Raw genomic sequence first — 20,228 nt, 5'->3', positions numbered from 1 at the left:
TCTTTGGGCCCCCTCTGGCTCCTGGGCCCAGTAGCGACTGCTACCTCTGCACCCCCTATAGCTACGCCCCTGTTGGTACCCTGAATGGTACAGCGTTACAGTCTTTGATGCCAGAGGAGCATATTATGAAGGTACCAATATTTTGGCGCTATGGTCCTCCATCAAGCAGGAGGATGGCGGTAAATGGAGCCGGCGAGGCTCCTGGAGGAGAGGTTTATTGGCCCTTACAGTAACCCTTCAGGGAGGAGAAGCACTGTATAATCCGGTGTTACTACAGAGGAGACCCCTAAGGGTATGAGGACCAGTAGTAAATAAAGTATGATAGGTGGGGGGGTCCTATTAATGATTTCTCATTAGACCCCAGAGCTACTAGTTACACTTCTGGTATTAAAGCTTGGTCACTGGCATTATGTGGGCACTGTATTGAAGCACTATGCGATGACTATGGCTCTATAGATACACATATAGATGATAGGCATGTGTCGTGGGCGTGGTCTATACACGAGGGGCGTGGCCAGGGTGCCGCCTCCAGTCCCCCCAGCCCCATAGTAGTGTATGGGGGCTGCGCGGTGCACACGGGGCCTGTCAGGCCGCCGCTGGGTGTTCCCTCCCCTCCTCCTCCCTGCACCAACCGCTAAACCCCCTCCCACCACAGCTGAGGAGACACACCGCCGCCCTCCCCCACCTCACACATCAGCAGCTCTGTGCTCCACACACCGGCGGGCGGAGAGCGCAGGACGGGGGACGCTGAGGAGACGAGCCGGGGGATGACAGCAGACGGCCCGAGGACCTGACACAGCCGCCGCCGTGTCCGAGAGGAGCTGTGAGTGCCCATTGTGTGGGGTAGCCTCCGGTCACACTGCTGGGGCTGGCAGCAGGTCCACAGACCGCTGCTGACCATAGATGGAGTGGATTTGGGCAGGAGGTGACCCATAGGGACAGCCACTAATAATAATTGTAAGGGGATTATACCAGGATGGTCAGACCTGTGAAATGTTGGGGGTGGTAGTCTTTACAGAAAATTAAAGGGGTTGTATAAACAAAAGAAAAAAAACAACTTTATATTTTACCTGGTGACATCACATGATGTCACTATACGTGAAACGTCACCGCATCTGACTAGGCGGGCATCACTATGGATGGCGCCAGATTTCTGAATAGACGAGCTAGTGGGACGATTGGGGGGCTGATGTAATAGATTCTGGGGGCTTCAGAGTATGAGGCGGCAGTAATCACTGACACGTTCTTCGTGTTAGTGCTGCCCGCTCTGGTATAGTACCCACCAGCGATGAGGTCGCGCCCTTTATAGCAATGTGCCCATTATGAATGACCCTTCCGGTAATAATTAATCTGACGGCGGCGCCCATGGCTGTCCTGGACGTGTCCTTGCCCTTTATAAACGGCCGCCCAGTCTAAAACTAGTGATATTCCCCAGACGTTCCCTTATCCCCACCCTGGAGGTTACTGCTCTTATATTAACCTTACGTGACTCGGATTCCGTAAAACGAGCTTAAAGGCGCAGTACGCTTGCCTCTTGTCTGGATCTCAGTTTTTTGGGGAGTTGCTATTCATGCCCGTACAATGGGAAGGATTCTTCAGTACGCCGGGATGTCACAGGCAGGAGGACCGCAGCGAGCTCAGACAGACGTTGCATCTATTATTCATGCTGCTGAGTATCCGAGGAAAAGAAGGCGCCGCTTCTCCTTGAATGCACCTATTGAGCTGCATGGAAATCCATGGAAGTCAGTGGAAGGACCAGCAATCGGGTTATTATGTATACAGCCTGCAGGGCGGGGCAGGAGATGGCACAAATCCAGCCTGATGTGAGGTGCTATCAGGGTCGAACTGGCCCACCGGAGCATCCTCCGGTGGTCCCATGCTCTGATATCATGGTGGCCCCTAAAGGTCTAGGACAAAGAAATCTATTTGGGGCCAATTACTTGTTACTAGGGTCTATTTCAGGAATCGGCAACCAAAACTACAACTCTCAGAATCCTACGTTCACAGAAGTGTGCATGCTGGGAGTTGTAGTTTCACAGCAGCTAGAGTGCTAAACGTTGCTGATCCACGGTCTATTTCTTTTATTCAAACCCTGTTAGACTTTATTAGTGATACAGGGGTCGGGCCCAAGGAACCCCAGTCCGACACTGGGAGGAAAATGACTGATCATCCACCTTGGGAGCCGTAGTGATGCTGACCTTTGTGACAGCTGCAAGTCGGGGCTTTTAAAGGGGTCTTCCCGCGAAAAATATTCTACTTTTCTAACCAGCACCTTTTGTAATTGCATGCAATTAAACATCTATCCACTGATATCCATCTGTATAGCGCCACCTGCTGTTTGCTCTTTTTCGAATTTTTCTGTCCTGCGTACTGAGATGGAAGCACGTGACGTGCTCTGTTCCATCCTTCCGCTGCAGCAGAAAGGACACCCCCTCCTGAGCTGCCAGTCTGAAATAAATCCAGCAGAGCAATAATGTTTTTCTATTGCACTCAGGGCTCTGAGCCGTCGGTGACATTGGCGCGGCGATGGTGATGACGTCAGTGGTCAGCTGAGCCCTTCAGAAATGTGCTGCATGTCATTTTAGACAGAGACTGGCAGATGACTGACGTTACCCCCTACAGAAGGGAAATGAGAAGCAGTTTAGATTTGGTGTCTGGCGGCTGCTTATCTCCCTCTCCCCCTGTAATAACATGTATGTGGAATTGGGGAGGGTTGGCATACTCTTGCTCCGTTAACGCTGCCCAAAGACACAGCTATTTTTAGGAAATTGAGCTACATCCAAAAACAACATACTTTATGAAGCAAGGAGCCTAAACGGCATATGGCACCCGTCTGCCTTCCTGGAATGCATACGTTGTACCGTACTGTCTGTGCGTAAGCGTGACCACGAGATATATAGTCTACAGCAATGTCCTCTGGAGGTACAACGTTGGGAGTGATCCAACACCAAGCGTCTCTGGTCCGTCCAGACAGAGCGGGAAAAAAACCACAGTGAAGTCCGTATATTTCACCCGATGCATTGTAAAGGGTGACATCCGCTCTAACAATTCGCACCCTAATTTGACATGCTGCAGATTTAGAGTCCGCACCACGGGTCAGTCTGTGTGGGTTCTGGGATGGATGAGATTTGCCACCACTGAAACGCACTGCTAGATCCAGATGGAAAATGTGACTGCCCCATGTGAGCATAAAATATCTATCCTCAAACAATCCCTAGGTGAAAGCGTTAGGATACTTCTGACCTATCCTCAGGGCAGGGGGTCTGACTCCCAGAACGCCCACGATCAGCTGGTTGTGCCCTTCAGTGTGTACCTGCATGCTGGTGAATGGGACAGTTGTAGTTGCCCTGCACCTCTGCTACAAGGAAGACGGCAGGTAAACACTAAAGATAGTCCTCTTCAAGCGGCTAATCGTCCGGGAGTCGGACACCCACCTATATGATATTGATGACCTATCCTGACACCGCACAACCCCTTTAAGGCTGGCTGTACATGAGATGCCTGTCAGTCAGACAGCAGCGATCTGACACTTGTGTTGAGGTCGAGTAGAGGAGAGTAAGCTCCTGCTGTGATACACCTCTAGCAGCGGCTTATGTACTCAAGACACAAAAGGATCAGGCATGCTGAAATCCAACTGTCTTATCTTTAGTCCACCGAGAGTGAAGCAGCTGCCAGCGGTACTGTTCATGAGATAAGGATCTGTTTGGAACGAGGCACCACAAGGACTGTGCCCGACAACTATGAGAAAAAATCAGTCTAATTTACCCTAACGCTAAAATCCTCCAGCAGAGGAACGGTCAACCAGAGTTCATCACCTCCAGCATAGCCCGACACTACCTTTCCCCACTGGAGCCCATTGACCATAATCCGGCCTGTTTCCGGCATTCGGCCAGACAAGAACCACTGCAAGCACTGTTTTTTGTCCTGCCAAATCCCAGCACTAATTCCGGAAACAGGCCGGATCCCAGCCAGGTCCCATTCTAGTCAATGGGCCTGGCCAGATACCATAAACTCCGGCAGGCTGTTCCTTTGCTAGAAGATTTTAGCGCTAGGGTGAAACTAGCCTAACCTGGTAGATTAAGCTCTCCTTGGGTTTCTGTCTATAACGCTGGCTTGTGTCTTTCTAAGACCGTGTCTTCTCAGTCATGCTAAATCTCTAGATGCCCATCGTGACCAGCTGTAGAAGCTCATTCATCCTGATTCCTGAGTGCCGGCGGTGGTGACCATCCCTATAATCTTCCCAGTTATTACATGGCTGTGCAGTACTACAGCTTTCTTATGCTCTTTTCACATCTATATTACCTTGTGACCATGATGTACCTTCAATGCATCTAATATTTTTCCAATGTCTGATTTTTTTTTAGGAGGAAGATTTGGCTCCGTTCCTGCTGTCATCAGTGATGAGTGGGTCCCACACAGCTGTTGCTCCGTTGACCCCTTGCATGGAGGGATTGCCTCCTCTGCCAAAGAGCCTTAGTGGTCTGCTAAACTCAAGTGGAGGGTCAGGCTGGCGAGACCTGGAGAGAGTCTACGCGCAGAAGTCTCGCATTCAAGATGACCTAAGCCGGGGAGGGTCAAGTGGCAGCTCTCAAGCTCACCCAAAGCCGCCAAACTTAGACGCAGCTCTGGCTTTACTTCGGAAAGAAATGGTGAGTTAACCCATTACTGCCTACATGCAGGCAGATACATGTCCTCTGTGATAATAACCAAGCATTTAGGGTTAATGCCCTACACACTTGATTATGTATGAGATGGTTTCAGTGCAAGTGTTTAGTAATCTCATTAGATTTCTGCTCTGAAGTGACCCTATAGTGAGGGACACTGCCGAATCTCCACAAGAATGTCTCCACCGTCGATCCAAACTTTTGGGGACAGTAAGGATGGAGCTACACCCAAACAGCTGCTCAGCGGGGTGTCGGAGGATAGGCCATCACTTACAGTAGTAAAAGCTGGACAGCCTCTTTAAACCCGCAGCATGTCAATTTATGTTGTAGATATCTGCTTTGGATTTCACCTTTGCAACACATTGGGTGAAATCTGCAGCAAAATCCACACAATTAGTTCTGGGTGTTGCTGCTGTGGATTTCGGCGTGGTCGACCTTCAGGGGCGTATTCCGAAGCGGCAGTTTTGTTGCAGAACTTTCTGCGGCTGCCCTATGTGTCTAAAGAACTGAAATCCAAGCACATACTGCATTCTGGAATGGGTTTTTTAGTCGCAGACATTTCTACGACAAATCTGCTGCTCATGAACTTGGCCTGACGATAATTTCACAGGTTGTAGGCAGAACATGGTTTTCTCACAATTTTTGCAAAACTGCCACAAAATGATGCAGGTTTCCTGCAGTTTTACACAACTCATGTCAGAAAGCTTTATTTTACCTAGTCGACAAACTCGCCCTAAGGCCTCATGCACATGACCGTTGTTGTGTCCGTTGTTCCGTTTTCCGTGATTTTCTGCAGACCCATTGACTTTCAATGGGTCCGTGGAAAACTCGGCTAATTCACCGTTTGTCGGCCGTGTTTCCAGTCCGTGAAAAAAAATAGGACCTGTCCTATTTTTTTTTTTCACGGACAATGGTTCGTGGACCCATTCAAATCAATGGATTCCATGAAAAAAACACGGATGCACACATGTCATCCGCATCAGTTATTTTTTTTTCCCTATCATTTGCATGGCAAACTAAATTTAGATTTTTTTTTTTTTTACTTTCCTTCATGTTTGGAGATCCTCCAAAAATAAAGGAAGACACACGGAAACAAAAACGGACACGGATCGCTAAAAAATACTGTCGTGTGCATGAGGCCTTAGATTACTGGGACGCCTCACTGGATTGTAAATGTCTGGAAGATGGACTACAGAGACTATGAGAGGACTTTTATCAAGACTAGCCTTTCTAATGTATTTTGTGGTGGCATAAGATGTGCCCAAGAAGCTCATGGCCCCTTAAAGGGGTTGTCTCGCTTCAGCAAATGGAGTTTATAATCTAGACAAAGTTAATACAAGGCACATACTAATGTATTATGGGTGTCCATATTTCCTCCTTTGCTGGCTTGATTCATTATACACTACTCATTTCCATGGTTACCACCACCCTGTAATCCAGCAGCAGTGGCCGTGCTTGCACACTATAGGAAAAAGTGTCGGCCTCTCGGGTAGTCAGGATCGTGGGAGCTCACATAGACTGGTACTTCTTTCTATAGTGTGCCAGCACGGCCACCACTCATTGATTGCAGGGTGGTCATAACCATGAAAACGAGCAGTGTATAATGTAATGGAAAAATGAATCTAGCCAGCAAAGGAAGCAATATGGACAATAACAATACATTAGTAAGTGCCCTGTATTCATTTTATCTACATTATAAATGCCATTAGCTGAAGTGAGACAGCCCTTTAATAATTTTGCCTCCTCTTGGCAGGTCTGTGCACCCTAATCCAAAATTTACACCAGCTGGGAGCTGGAGTAGATTTCCAATGTGACATACAGCAGAAGACTACTGTTAGGGTCCATTCACACGTCCGTAGTGTATTGCGGACAAGAATAGGACACGTTTTATTGGTTTCCGGAGCCGCGGACCGTAAGATCGGGGTCGCGCTCCGGAAATACGGATGCAGACAGCACACTGTGTGCTGTCCAAATCCATTCCTGCCCCATAGAGAGTGAATGGGACCGCACCCATTCCGCAAATTTGCGGAACAGATGCAGACCTATTCTGCGGACATGTGAATGGAGCCTTAGTAGTCTTAAATTGGCTTTTTCCACATGGTGGCGAGCGTGGCAGGCAAAAAGTTGCACATTTTTTAACAAATCTTGGCTTGCTCAAAAATGAGCAGCCCTTTGAGGCTACTACTCTGGCTCAGGGGGCCTAAAGGGGTTGTCCAGGAAAGATTGATGACCTATCCACAGGTCATCGGCGGGGACCTGAGTTCCGGCACTCCTGCCGATCAGCTGTTTCTGGTCGTATAGTGGCAGTGCTTGGTATTGCAGCTCAACCTCATTGACTTGAATGGGGCTGAGCTGTAACTATAGGCCATGTGACCGATGTACGGCGACGTCACAGGGGCCAGGAAGAGGCTGCAGCGCTCCTCTTCATCGTGGACTCCCACCTATCTGATATACAGTCATGTGAAAAAATTAGGACACCCTTTGAAAGCATGTGGTTTTTTGTAACATTTTTAATAAAAGGTTATTTCATCTCCGTTTCAACAATACAGAGAGATTAAAGTAATCCAACTAAACAAAGAAAACTGAAGAAAAGTCTTTTCAAGATCTTCTGTAAATGTCATTCTACAAAAATGCCTATTCTAACTGAGGAAAAAGATAGGACACCCTTGCCCCTAATAGCGAGTGTTACCTCCTTTGGCTGAAATAACTGCAGTGAGACGGTTCTTGTAGCCATCTACCAGTCTTCGACATCGGTCTGAGGAAATTTTACCCCACTCCTCAATGCAGAACTTTTTCAGCTGTGAGATGTTTGAGGGGTTTCTTGCACGTACAGCCCTTTTCAAGTCACCCCACAGCATCTCAATGGGATTCAAATCTGGACTTTGACTTGGCCATTCCAGGACTCTCCATTTCTTCTTTTTCAGCCAATCTTTGGTTGATTTACTAGTATGTTTTGGGTCATTGTCATGTTGCATGGTCCAGTTCCGCTTCAGCTTTAATTTTCCAACTGATGGTCTCACATGTTCTTCAAGCACCTTCTGATACACAGTAGAATTCATCGTGGATTCTATGATGGTGAGCTGACCAGGTCCTGCTGCAGCAAAGCAGCCCCAAACCATGACACTTCCACCTCCATGCTTCACAGTTGGTATGAGGTTCTTTTCTTGGAATGCTGTGTTTGGTTTACGCCAAACATGTCCTCTGCTGTTGTGTCCAAATAATTCAATTTTGGACTCATCTGTCCAAAGAACATTATTCCAGAAGTCCTGGTCTTTGTCAACTTTATCTCTGGCAAATGTCAGTCTGGCCTCGATGTTTCTCTTGGAAAGCAAAGGTTTCCTCCTTGCACACCTCCCATGCAAGTTAAACTTGTACAGTCTCTTTCTGATTGTAGAGGCATGTACTTCTACATCAACAGTAGCCAGAGCCTGCTGTAGTTCTCGAGATGACACTTTAGGGTTTTTGGAGACCTCTTTTAGCATCTTGCGGTCTGCTCTTGGGGTGAACTTGCTGGGGCGACCAGTCCTGGGCATGTTGGCAGTTGTTTTGAAAGCCCTCCACTTGTAGACTATCTTCCGGACAGTGGAATGGCTGATTTCAAAATCTTTTGAGATCTTTTTAAATCCCTTCCCAGACTCATAGGCTGCTACAATCTTTTTTCTGAAGTCCTCTGACAGCTCTTTTGCTCTCACCATGGTGCTCACTCTCACTTCAACAGTCAGGAGCACACCAAACTAAATGTCTGAGGTTTAAATAGGGCAAGCCTCATTCAACATGCAGAGTAACGATCTACTAATTATGTGCACCTGGTGTGATATACCTGTGTGAGATCTGAGCCAATTTAAGAGGGAATACATGTGAGGGTGTCCTATCTTTTTCCTCAGTTAGAATAGGCATTTTTGTAGAATGACATTTACAGAAGATCTTGAAAAGACTTTTCTTCAGTTTTCTTTGTTTAGTTGGATTACTTTAATCTCTCTGTATTGTTGAAACGGAGATGAAATAACCTTTTATTAAAAATGTTACAAAAAACCACATGCTTTCAAAGGGTGTCCTAATTTTTTCACATGACTGTAGGTCGTCAATATAAATTCCTGGATAATCTCTATAATCTCCACGTTTCTGCATTTTTGCATTGGTGTCATCCCATGAAGTACAGAATGTTTCTTTGTGCTACTCTCAATAAACCTGTGTCTCTTGCTTCTCAGATTGAGTGGTTACTACCAAGTAATTTAGTGGGATGAAGGTCTTAGCCTGGAATAGTAAACCCTATAAGGCCGAGTCCCTTGTATTACGGATCACGAGACGCATGAATCATTTCAGTAAAGTGAAGGTAGAGCTATTGTTCACAGACGGCTGTCAAGCCCAGTGCCAGAGACTTAGGTAGAGTAAGAAGATTGAGAAACAGGATCTGCTATTTTTATCCACGGGCTCTTATGAGGAACATATGTGCCAGGTCGTTAACGGCTCAAGATAGCCAAGTGCCACCCATATAATTGGGAGATGAGAATGACGCATCCATTGCAAAGGCTTATTAAAATCCCAATAGTTAATTAAGAGCATGATTAACAATCTGCTTATATCCTGGTGTCACGCTGTGAAATCTCTGTCAGGACCACCGTGGCACAGGTCGGCAGCACAGTGTTATGATGGGTGGGTGACAGGGCGGTGAAGGGTCCACACTTGTATCCTGTGCATTGCATTGACAGGATTTGCACATTTTCTCCCCGAGTTCCTGCACAGATGCATTGTGAGAGTCAAGTGAGCCACTTTCAGTAAAACGATGGGATATCCGTAGTATACGTGACCTAATTGTTTTACCATTCAGTAGGATATGTCCTGCTATTGTCAATTTTTTTAGCTTTTTAGTGTATTGTGTTGAGACAATGTGCAGAACTGCCCATATATCGTGCCTGCATGCAAGCTGTTTGCTATTTAGTATGGGTGGGGGAACATTTTTGTAAAAAGGACCAGGATGGGTTAAAAATGAAAAACAATTATACTCTCCTAACCGATCTGCTACCATGCCGTCTCTGCTCTGGTGCCTGATGCTCTCCAGTTCCTGAACAGGAAAGGAAATCGGATGCCACAGCGGTGGCCCACCTCGGCAGGTGATTTTACTAAGTGCCAGCCACTTTCCCCACTGGCCTAAGGTTTCATACTTGCCTGCTCCCTGTAGCTCCAGTCCTCTGCCCTGCCTTCAGTGTCTCCATGTTGTGGACCAGCATGGTCATGGTCACATGCTCAGCTGCAACCAGTAACTGACTTCAGCGGGGATGTGCTGCTTGTAGCCACATCACTGCTGAAGCCTGTGACCTAGACCATGCTGACCACTGCGGGGACCGGATCATGAAGACACAGAGGCAGTGCGGAGGACCGGAATGGCAGGTCGCAGGTAAGTATGAATCCTTAGCTTAGTAGGGCAGGCTGCCCCTACATAGGAAATGTTATTACTGGAGAACCCCTTCTTATTGACCGCTCAGTCTTTTGTCGTGGCTGTTTAAGATGGAGAGGAGCACTTCGGTGAGCACCCGTCCTCTACAAACCAATTGTAACTAACAGCAGCTTTTTGCTCTATCAGAGGTAGCTCTGAATCCAGCCGTTAACCCTTTATTGCTTAAGTCTGTCTCTGCGGCATGATCAAAGGGCATTTCCCCCTCTAATTGGATCCCAGTGATCTGATCAGAGGCTGGGCAAGCCTGATGGGGCACAGTAGTATTACCCTAACCACTGCCTGTGCTGTACAGAACATAGTGTATTGGCTTACAGGAGTATGCTAATACATTAGAAGTATGAAATAATTTTCAGATAGGAGTTTCTTAATGGAATTTAAAAATATGCAGAAGAAAAATGCTTGCAAAAATAATAAGCACTTATTTTACATAAGATACAGTTTATTGCAGATAAATTACGTAAAAGTAAAAAAAAAAAAAAAAAAAAAATACATTTATTAGATATCCACATGACCAAAGTAACCTGAACAACTATCCTAACAGGTTATTCTGGGTAAAATATGCACAGTGTGAAAAAAGCAATATTGTCAAAAATTGCACTTTCTATATTTGCAGTGCAAAAAAATATGTAGATTACAAAGTAATCACGATGTACTCTCAAACAGCGCCAAAAATGCAATTTCTCCTGCATAAAACTAGTCCTTATACTGCGATTTTAATCCAAAAATAGTTATGGCTGCATAAACATGGAACACCCTTAAAACTTAACTTTTAGTATCTACAACAATAGCTACAAACCCTCCAACACAAACCACATAACAGTAAAATAGGAAAACAAGATGGAAGAGATACTCTGCCATTCCCGGGTACTCTGCCATTCCCTGCCTGTGCAAAAGCGGCCTGATCTAGTTAGGGGGAGCTCACATCACCATGATCTTTCCATTTTTCTGATCCGACAGAAAAACAAAGGGAGAGAATGGATCCCGCAGTACTTTTTTTTTTTTTTTTTTTTTTTTAAAGTACTGCGGGATCCGTTCTCTCTCTTTTTGTTTTTCTGTCTGATCAGAAAAATGGAAAAATCATGGTGATGTGAGCTCCCCCTAACTAGATCAGGCCGCTTTTGCACAGGCAGGGAATGGCAGAGTACCCGGGAATGGCAGAGTATCTCTTCCATCTTGTTTTCCTATTTTACTGTTATGTGGTTTGTGTTGGAGGGTTTGTAGCTATTGTTGTAGATACTAAAAGTTAAGTTTTAAGGGTGTTCCATGTTTATGCAGCCATAACTATTTTTGGATTAAAATCGCAGTATAAGGACTAGTTTTATGCAGGAGAAATTGCATTTTTGGCGCTGTTTGAGAGTACATCTTGATTACTTTGTAATCTACATATTTTTTTGCACTGCAAATATAGAAAGTGCAATTTTTGACAATATTGCTTTTTTCACACTGTGCATATTTTACCCAGAATAACCTGTTAGGATAGTTGTTCAGGTTACTTTGGTCATGTGGATATCTAATAAATGTATTATATTTTTTTTTTTTTTTTTTTTTTTTAAATGGGTGGGGGGAGAGATCTCAGGCAGAAATTGCTCATGCCAAATGTGCATGGATCCCTTTTTTGATAGAATTTTTTTTATTTTTTATGTTCTTCTCACAAGAATGGAAAAATCCCGGAGATGTGAACTCCCCCTTCCATGTAAACCTGCATTTGATGGGTAGTTTGAGTTCTGCAATCCCAGTTATGGATCCCTTCTGGTAAAGAATTTATTAGAGAAGTGGTAATCATGCAATTCCCTAATCTGTCACAGGGGGGTGGCTGGTCCCTGTATTCTCACTCATCCCGTTCATGTGTAACACTTTGAAGTAAAATAAAGGCGCTCCCCTACAAAGAAAATCTTTTCCCAGCCTGGCTTCCTGTAGTGCAGTCATGCCGCACACCCCTCACCCAGCTGGCAGTGCACATATCGGAATCTGTCATCTGGAACGCCAGGGCTTTATGAGCCTTTCACATAAGGGTCATTAGGCTTTGGGACTTGTAGGTTTTATTCTTTTCAAGGGGCCTATGGGTAATTCCCCTCCCATCATTGGGCTTTAAAGGGGTGTCCAAATTAAGGTGAAACTTGCTAAACGGCTGGGAAGCTGTTAAAATAATAAAAGAAGGTATACTTACTGGTTCAAACCCACTCCAGCGCCACCACTCTGATGCTCCCTGCTACTGCAGCCATGGCATAATTCCCTTTCTGCAGTGTTGAGGTCCCATAGACCACATGTGACCGCTGCAGCCAGTCACCAGCCTCAGTAGTATATGACACGACGCCACTGATGGCAGAGAGTGCTCACAGTGATCATGTGAGATATATGAGAACACCACCACTGCAGCCATGGCATAATTCCCTTTCTGCAGTGTTGAGGTCCCATAGACCACATGTGACCGCTGCAGCCAGTCACCAGCCTCAGTAGTATATGACACGACGCCACTGATGGCAGAGAGTGCTCACAGTGATCATGTGAGATATATGAGAACACCACCACTGCAGCCATGACATAATTTCCTTTTTCCAGTGATGAGGTCCCATACAACACGTGTGACTGCTGCAGCCAGTCACTGGCACAAGACCACTGATGGTGGTGTTCGCTTGCAGTGGTCACGTACTATTCTATTGGAACACTACCACGGAAGCCATGTAACCAAAGCCTAGCCAGGAGAATTGGAGCAGCGGTGCTGGAGCAAAAGCGGCTTGAACCCATAACTTGTTTTATTATTTCTAAACCCTTTCCTGCCATTAAAGCAATTTTTGTTTCACTCAGACGACCCCTTTTAAGTTACTTTATTATTATATTACTGAAATAGCGCCTCCACCAAACTCCCTAATTAGCCCTCTTCATGATTCTACTTTACCCAATTACATTTTAACCTGATTACCTCTATGCCGAAGTAAAAAAAAAAAAAGAGCAAGAAATGAGCCTTTTCTTCAGTGACCGGACGCAATGTGACGGTGTCCTTGTGAGAAAGCATTGTAAGCGGCCTGTCACTGGGTGAGGGACAGGTAAAATTGGGGCATATAAGCCCCGCCCAGAAACACACAATTTTCGGACCAGGACAGCGCAATTTTGCCTGGACTGTTTTTGAAAATCGGGGAGAGTCCCGGCAAATTTGGGACAGTTGGCAGCCATGGGACTGATATAACTGAAAACGTGCAGCCATGGATGACAGGTGCCAGGAGAATCTCTCAATGGCAGCTTGATGGCGATCTGCTGTTGTCACCCAATGCACACCTGAGCCGCTACTAGGGGTTATTTTATTATGCACACTGCCAGACAAAATAGCAGTGCCCTCAAATGGTCTGAATTCATGTGGTAACACAGAGGGAGTCGGTCAACACCAAACTCCCTTTTAAACTGCCCCGCGGTGCCTGGTCGGGCTAGTCTTTTTGTAGAAAACACAATGGAGGTTCACAATGCAAATGTGAACACAGCTGTATATGTCCATAGGCTTCACATTGCTAAGCAATAGAAGTTACCATTGGACATTAAAAATGTATCTCCATCCGAATTTATTTGACATTACTAAATAGTCATCTGTCACAATTGATTAGATCTTGTATCTTTTTCTTTAGCGTTTATTGCAGACCAAACCAGAAGTCAATATGTGAATTACTGATGTAATTGTCTGGGTAGTAAGTGGATACCAGGGTAAAAGCGTTCCATGGGCAAAAAATCAATATGCATATGCAACAGCATTTCTTTAACCTCTTCAAGACCGGGTATTTTTTTTTTTTTGTTTATTTTTATTTTTTTACTCGCAGCCTTTAGAAAGCCATAACCCCCCCATTTATATAGCCTTATGATGGCTTACAATGTAGTGGGAAGCGGGAAAAAATAATTCCAAATAGGGTGGAATGATACAAAATCGATAAAAACTATTATTTTTTTATATACAGCTTTCCCTAGATGGTAAAACTGACCCGTTTCTTTCATTCTGTGTTTAGTAAGATTACAACAATGCCACATATGTATAGTTCATCATCCTCCATGACGGCATACCATGAGAGATGACCCGCCTCCATCCAGGTAGGGACAGGAAGAAAAAATTTGACCCTCCTCCGGCTCCTCCTCAGTGTCTTCCTGTCCCTCCAGATGGGAGTGAGGAGAGGAAGACAATTCAAGAAAAAAAGTGTTAGTCAGGGAACTTCCTGAAAAGAAGCCAGGGATGTTTAGAGAATAACCGCAGGGCGCTAGAAGAAGGAAGGACAATGTTGAGAGGGTGAGGGAGGAGAAGGCTGCCGGTCATGGCTGTATATGTGGAGTGCACTCCTATATATGTTTTTGCGATATCGGAGAGTGACTGCTCCTGATGAAGTGGGATGAAATAATACCCTGAAACGCGTTGAGCCTGTGATATCAATAAAGGATTACACCAGAGGTACAAGATGTGGAACTGCCGTTCTTCCTAAGACACTACGAGCGATCCAGGCGAGGGAGGTTCGTTTTTGTGGGTGTCTTGAGCTTATCCCACAAAGCACCTCCCTGGTGAAGTGAGTCCTTGGTTCACAATTTTTATTATAATGATTTTACTTTTAATACTGGATTTCAGGTGGTAACACCTTTCTTTTGATATACAACCGTTAAGAGATATATAAATATATACTTGTTTATATCACCATTGTCGGTCCCTACCTGTCCTCACTTTACACTGTACACATTAGTGGGGTGGCGCCTACATCTGGTTTCTCCTTTTTTCCCCTCCAGATGGGAGATGGGTTATTCCTCATGGCAGTTTCTATGGGTCCGCTTGTGTGAAGGCAGGCAGAGGCAGCTGGATTTATTTCTTCTATGCCTTAACCACATCAGGGAAGCAGGCAGCACCCGTTCCCTATTTGAGTTTCTGAGGTGCTGGGCAGTCTGTTGGTAGGGGACCCTGCTCCTTATCTCCCGCTCTGCGTGCTAGGCGTGGAGGTCCATGTGCTAACCGGACACTCAGAGTTCTTTCGCTCTTGTGAGCGCTCCTCATCGCAACTCGATACATTCGTCGCTTGCGATGACGTCACAGGAAGTTGGATGCGTTCTAGCAAGAACTTTCTGCATGTGTGATGAACGTAGAGGGGGCGGAGCTTAATTTGGCATGCAGATCAAGCAGGAAATGGCCCTCTGATCTGAGGTCTGCAGGTAAGAGATATTTAAAGGGGACGGAGGTTCAGAGGCCGGACGATTATATTCAGACGATAACGATATTAAGAAATGTATTGCGTTAACGATATATCGCGATAAATACCCGTTTTAAAAGAAAAAATTACAAGGAGATGTTATACTGTATGGGGGGGCAGCCACAAGGAGACGTTATACTGTATAATAATTATACCATAAACTTTAGGTTATGGGTGACTACCTACCAACCAAAATCCAGTACGGTGGCCCAGATTTGTTAATCCTATTGATAGTGTAAATTTAGGGTGCCTGATTTATAGGCAGTGCAGGTGCCGATAGACCTGTACCAGATTTATTGCAGTGGTGCAGGAATAGACACTTTTGTCTGACTCTATCAACTATTGAGTGGCTTACTCTCAGACAGATTTTTACACCAGAATTTTAGTGCAGAATGGCATATCTTAGACACTGCCCCTTTCATGTGAAGCCTCTCTTGTCGAGCTTGTCAGCAAGAAGGGTAGAAACCCCAGATGCGCCAAATTGTGCCAGTTTTTAGACAGATTTTGGGCACATTGAGGGAGATTTATCAAAATTGGTGCAAGGGAAAACCAGCTTTGAATTTCACCTTTTTATTTTCCAAAGGAACGCTGAAAAATTTAAGGTGGAGTCTGGTTGCTATGGGCTGGGCACCAATTTTCCTTTGCACCAGTTTTGCTAAATCCTTTCCAATGTGTAAGATATATTTGCAGTTACCTACTACCTTGGATTTACCGTATCTTGTGTATGGCCAACGTTACTATATTAAAAGGAAAAAAACCTCTGTGATAGAAGTGAGATTTTGTGCGTTTCCCATATCTAATACAGGTTTTCTGTTGCATTGTGTCTTCTCAGGTTGGGTTGAGACAGCTTGACATGTCTCTCCTCTGTCAGTTGTATTCACTCTATGAATCCATCCAGGAATATAAAGGTGCTTGCCAGGCTGCCTCCAGTGCAGAATGCACGTACGCCATGGAAAATGGATTTTTTGATGAAGAGGAAGAGTATTATCAAGAAGCTGGTGCCCTCCATAAAGGTGCCAGGGAAGACTCTGAAGGAAACCTCACTCTCTCAGTACCTCCTCTTTCTAACGATGACTGGATATTGGAGAATATTTAATTTGCCATGCATCAGGAAGGCATCTCCTGAATTTTTCTAAGCATGCTTCCCAGGAGTTTTTTTCTCTTGGGAAGTGTTTTCTTATCATTTAAACATTTTCTTTTACGTTTATAAGGACTGTTCTGTTCTGGCCCACCATTGCTGGTGGTGATAATGCTGTAAGCAACGTGGAACATTGTCCAAGTGCCTTTAACATCCAAAAGCACTTATAAGAGAGGAAATCATTTTTATAAAAGCATATGCTATGAGTAGCGCTGGAGACTACATAGTAATAGGACATGAATTATACAGGCTTCCATCATCTGCCTTAAATCATTCATTGACAAATGACTTATACTATCAGTTTTACAGGAAGTGCCGAGGAGAAGTTCCTGCATTTCTGAGAATGAGTGGTGAGCTCATCTTTGAATGTCTGAATGTGCCTCAGACAGACTAGAAGGAATTCACAACTAACTTTCTTCACATGGGTTTAATTGACGGGCTTGGTTCATTTTTAATTTGTCACAGGATACACTCAATTTCAGGAGCTTTGCGTGTGTAGAATTTGTAGCAATAACCAGTCAGTGGAGACAGTCAATAGGTTGTGGCCTTGAATGGGTTGTCCGGCCTGTAAAATGTATTTGAAAGCTGACCTAAAAAAAGTGATCCTTGCCTCAGATTCCCTGCTACTCCTTGGCTGATGATTTCCAGCTAATCTCTACATCTTGGTTCCTCTCAACACCCAGAATGTGACTGCTCAGCCAGTCACCAGCTGATGTGGATCATCGCTGTGGCCAGTGATTGGACAAGAAGAGTTTTCCTGTGTGTTGAGAGGTATCAAGAGTGAGGAACCTGGGGGGTGTCCAAGGATTTTTTTAAATATTTTACTGGTCTGACAACCTTTCTAATCCATGTCGATAGAATGCACCATGAGACCTGGTTCACATTTCCGTGTCCATTTGACGTCCATGGAAAATCCATCTGTGAAGATGTCCGTGAAGGATTTGTGTTTGGTACGTGTGTCATCGATTTCGCACGGAATCTTCTAGGCTGAAAATTTAATTTCCAGAGCGTCTCCCACTAATGGTCTGTAGGAACACAGATGCTATCCATGTTGTCAGTGTTTTTTTTTTTTTCACGGAACGATACACTTCATGGGCTGTTTGGTCTGCATCAGAGATGCATTAAAATCAATGGGTACAGCAAACGTTCTTGATTCACTGAAGTATGAATGAGGCCTAATACATACTCCACAGAGCTGTTTTGGTTGTGTGATCACAAAACCAAAATTGCTCCCCTCTAAGATGTTCATATCCCCTAAGGCCAGACACACAAGCGAATTGAATGTGGGGAACTCAACAAAGGGTGTGTCAGTGAGAGGTCCTGGTCTGGTCTCCTCTCCTCTGACAGGATTGCACAGCATTAGGCCCTTATGCACACAGACTTTGCCCGGCCATGGCCGTATTGCGGCCCACAAACAGTGGGTCCGCAATATGCGGGCTCCGTCCATGTGCTCCCAATCCGGAGCTACGGTGCAGAACGGAAGCACTACGAAAGTACTCCGTGATGCGGAATGGCCACGGAATGGTGCTCGTGTATTGCAGATCCGCAAATGCGGTCCGCCCTTACACAGCATTATAAATCAGAGGAGGGGAGGCCAGAATGGGACCTCTCACTGACATGCTGCGAGTTCCTCGCATTCAACTAGTTTGTGTATGTTTGACCTAATACTGTAGTGCATATGGGCATGGCCCTTCCTAATTGAAGGACCCCCTTAGGCCACCTTCACATAGCTGTATTTTAGTCAGTATTTTTCATCAGTAAGCCGAAACTAGGAGTGGATCCTACAGAGAGAAAAACTATAACAGACTGATACGCATGTCTTCCATGTTTCGGATCCAGTCCTGGTTTTGGGTTTACAAACACGAATGAAAAATACTAACCAAAATCTAAAGGCCTAAATTCAGGGGACTGTGTAGGGGTGTTTTTGCTACCATAAACTGTCTGAGTAGTGCCTACCTGTTATTGGCAACCAAAAATGTAAAATCTTCTGCAATTTCAGTCACAACTTTCAGATCAGTCACGCTCCTAGAGATCTGCTGTTCCTGCATGTCTTTGTTGGTGACGGGGCACAGAAAGGCTTTCACTATTATTCTTCAATTCACCTATAGAAGGAATTCACATGCGAGTTACCAGAAAATATTTATGGCAGGATCTCGGTAAATATATTTTTAAGGACATAGATTAGAAAGTTATTGTAAAGCAGAATATAATGTTGCTCCATCCGCGACATTCTTTGGGTGCGTAACCCAGAAATGTCCCATTTAATTGCCTTTTGAAGTGAACTGTTAAGCGCACATACATATAGCAGGGTCTATTCACACGAATTGCACCATATCTGATATTGTATTTTCAGTGGATTTGTGTTCCAGGTCTTTGTTTCTTCATGTGTTAGGCATCTAATTAGCACCTGTATAATGCTGTGGAGGATTCGGTGGGCCTCCTGTATAGAAACAAATACAAAGAGACGTTGGAGATTTTACAACCGATCTGATCACTCCATCCAACCGTATCTGGACAGCGGTAGACGTGGAGAACGGCTCCACTTTTTGCCTGCTCCTATACGTATTTTTAGAGGCCCGCTCATCTTCAGTTCATTTTCTTGTGCATCCTCCAAGCAGTGTTTAATGTTCTGTTGTAGGACACTTTAACTCATATGCTGCTTGCTGTATTCTTGTGTCTCTCTTATTTTCCTCACGCACTTTCCTGTAACGTGTGCTGGTTCCGTTATGCGCTTGTTCCGCACACGTCCATATCACAATGATCCACTCCATCTGTGTTATAGACAAACACATAATTGCACAAAGTCTGCACATTGAGCCTGGCTCATAGAAATATCCATTTGTTTTTAGGACCTCAACATTTCTGCAATCGGCTGAGCAAAAAAAAAAAAAAAAAAAATTGACATTTTGTTACATTGCATTTATTTTATGTATATTTATTTAGAAATGTTAATCGTACATTTTCTCTAATAAAGTAAAGTCATAGTTCATTGTTTGCCATAATTTGTTTCAATGTTAAGTCATTCGTAGGGGCTGTAAAGTAGGTGACATTACAACTCCTGATGAAGAATTCTTCAAACCTTCACTTCAATTCCATGTTTTCTCTACCCACCTCCCATGTTTTAGACACCCGATCTGGTTTGATACTGAAACCCCTCGGCATTTTCTTGTAGGCCTCTAATGTGCAGCAACATAGAAATGTACGTATTTCAAAGCCCTTTTACATGGGTGGATGTACAGGCAATTACCAGGGACAAACTGAACATTCCTGATACTTGCCTGATTGTGAGCAGAGGTGAGAGGAGCATTCACCTGTAGCAATCATCTTCCCTCTGGAGATGAGTGATCACTACAGCTGGTCCCCAGACAGATTGCTTTCTGGCAGTACATCCATGTTTACATAGGGTGATGTGCTGTCAGCAAACCATAATTTTATCTGCCATGTAATAGATCATCATGTGATTGGTGGCATATTTTAAATGGGAAAATTACCAGGTATGAGCAATTGTACAATACTGATAACTACCACGTGGGTACGGTGCCTCAGTGGTTAGCACTGGTGTCTTGCAGCGCTGGTGGCCTAGGTTCGAATCCGACCAAGGACAACATCTTCATGGAGTTTGTATGTTGTCCGCGTGGGTTTTCTCCCATACCCCAAAGACCTACAGATAGGGGACATAAATTGTGAGCCCCATTGGGGACAGCGTGATGCTAAAGCGCTGTGGAATATAAGAGCGCCATATAGGTGTATAAAATAAATAAACTACAACA

The 20,228-nt window shown here is 44.8% G+C and overlaps 1 protein-coding gene across 1 annotated transcript; it reads left to right on the top strand.

The window, feature by feature from the left end:
• The first annotated feature begins 556 nt into the window (after positions 1-556).
• FAM89A (family with sequence similarity 89 member A) lies at positions 557-19,445 on the top strand. The gene is made up of 3 exons (XM_044290192.1): positions 557-823; positions 4,365-4,649; positions 16,153-19,445. The coding sequence occupies exons 2-3, from the start codon at positions 4,401-4,403 to the stop codon at positions 16,414-16,416; spliced, it is 513 nt and encodes a 170-aa protein (XP_044146127.1). The 5' UTR covers positions 557-823; positions 4,365-4,400; the 3' UTR covers positions 16,417-19,445.
• Positions 19,446-20,228: the final 783 nt, after the last annotated feature.

This window comes from Bufo gargarizans, chromosome 4 (assembly GCF_014858855.1).
Source record: "Bufo gargarizans isolate SCDJY-AF-19 chromosome 4, ASM1485885v1, whole genome shotgun sequence".
NCBI classification, from domain to species: domain Eukaryota; kingdom Metazoa; phylum Chordata; class Amphibia; order Anura; family Bufonidae; genus Bufo; species Bufo gargarizans.
This window is presented reverse-complemented; position numbering and strand designations above follow the sequence as displayed.

Excerpts from the sequence above, each read along its gene's own strand:
- FAM89A (XM_044290192.1), top strand. The coding sequence starts at position 4,401 with ATGAGTGGGTCCCACACAGCTGTTGCTCCGTTGACCCCTTGCATGGAG. Across the intron at positions 4,650-16,152 it reads CTTTACTTCGGAAAGAAATG|GTTGGGTTGAGACAGCTTGA; the intron begins GTGAGTTAACCC and ends GTGTCTTCTCAG.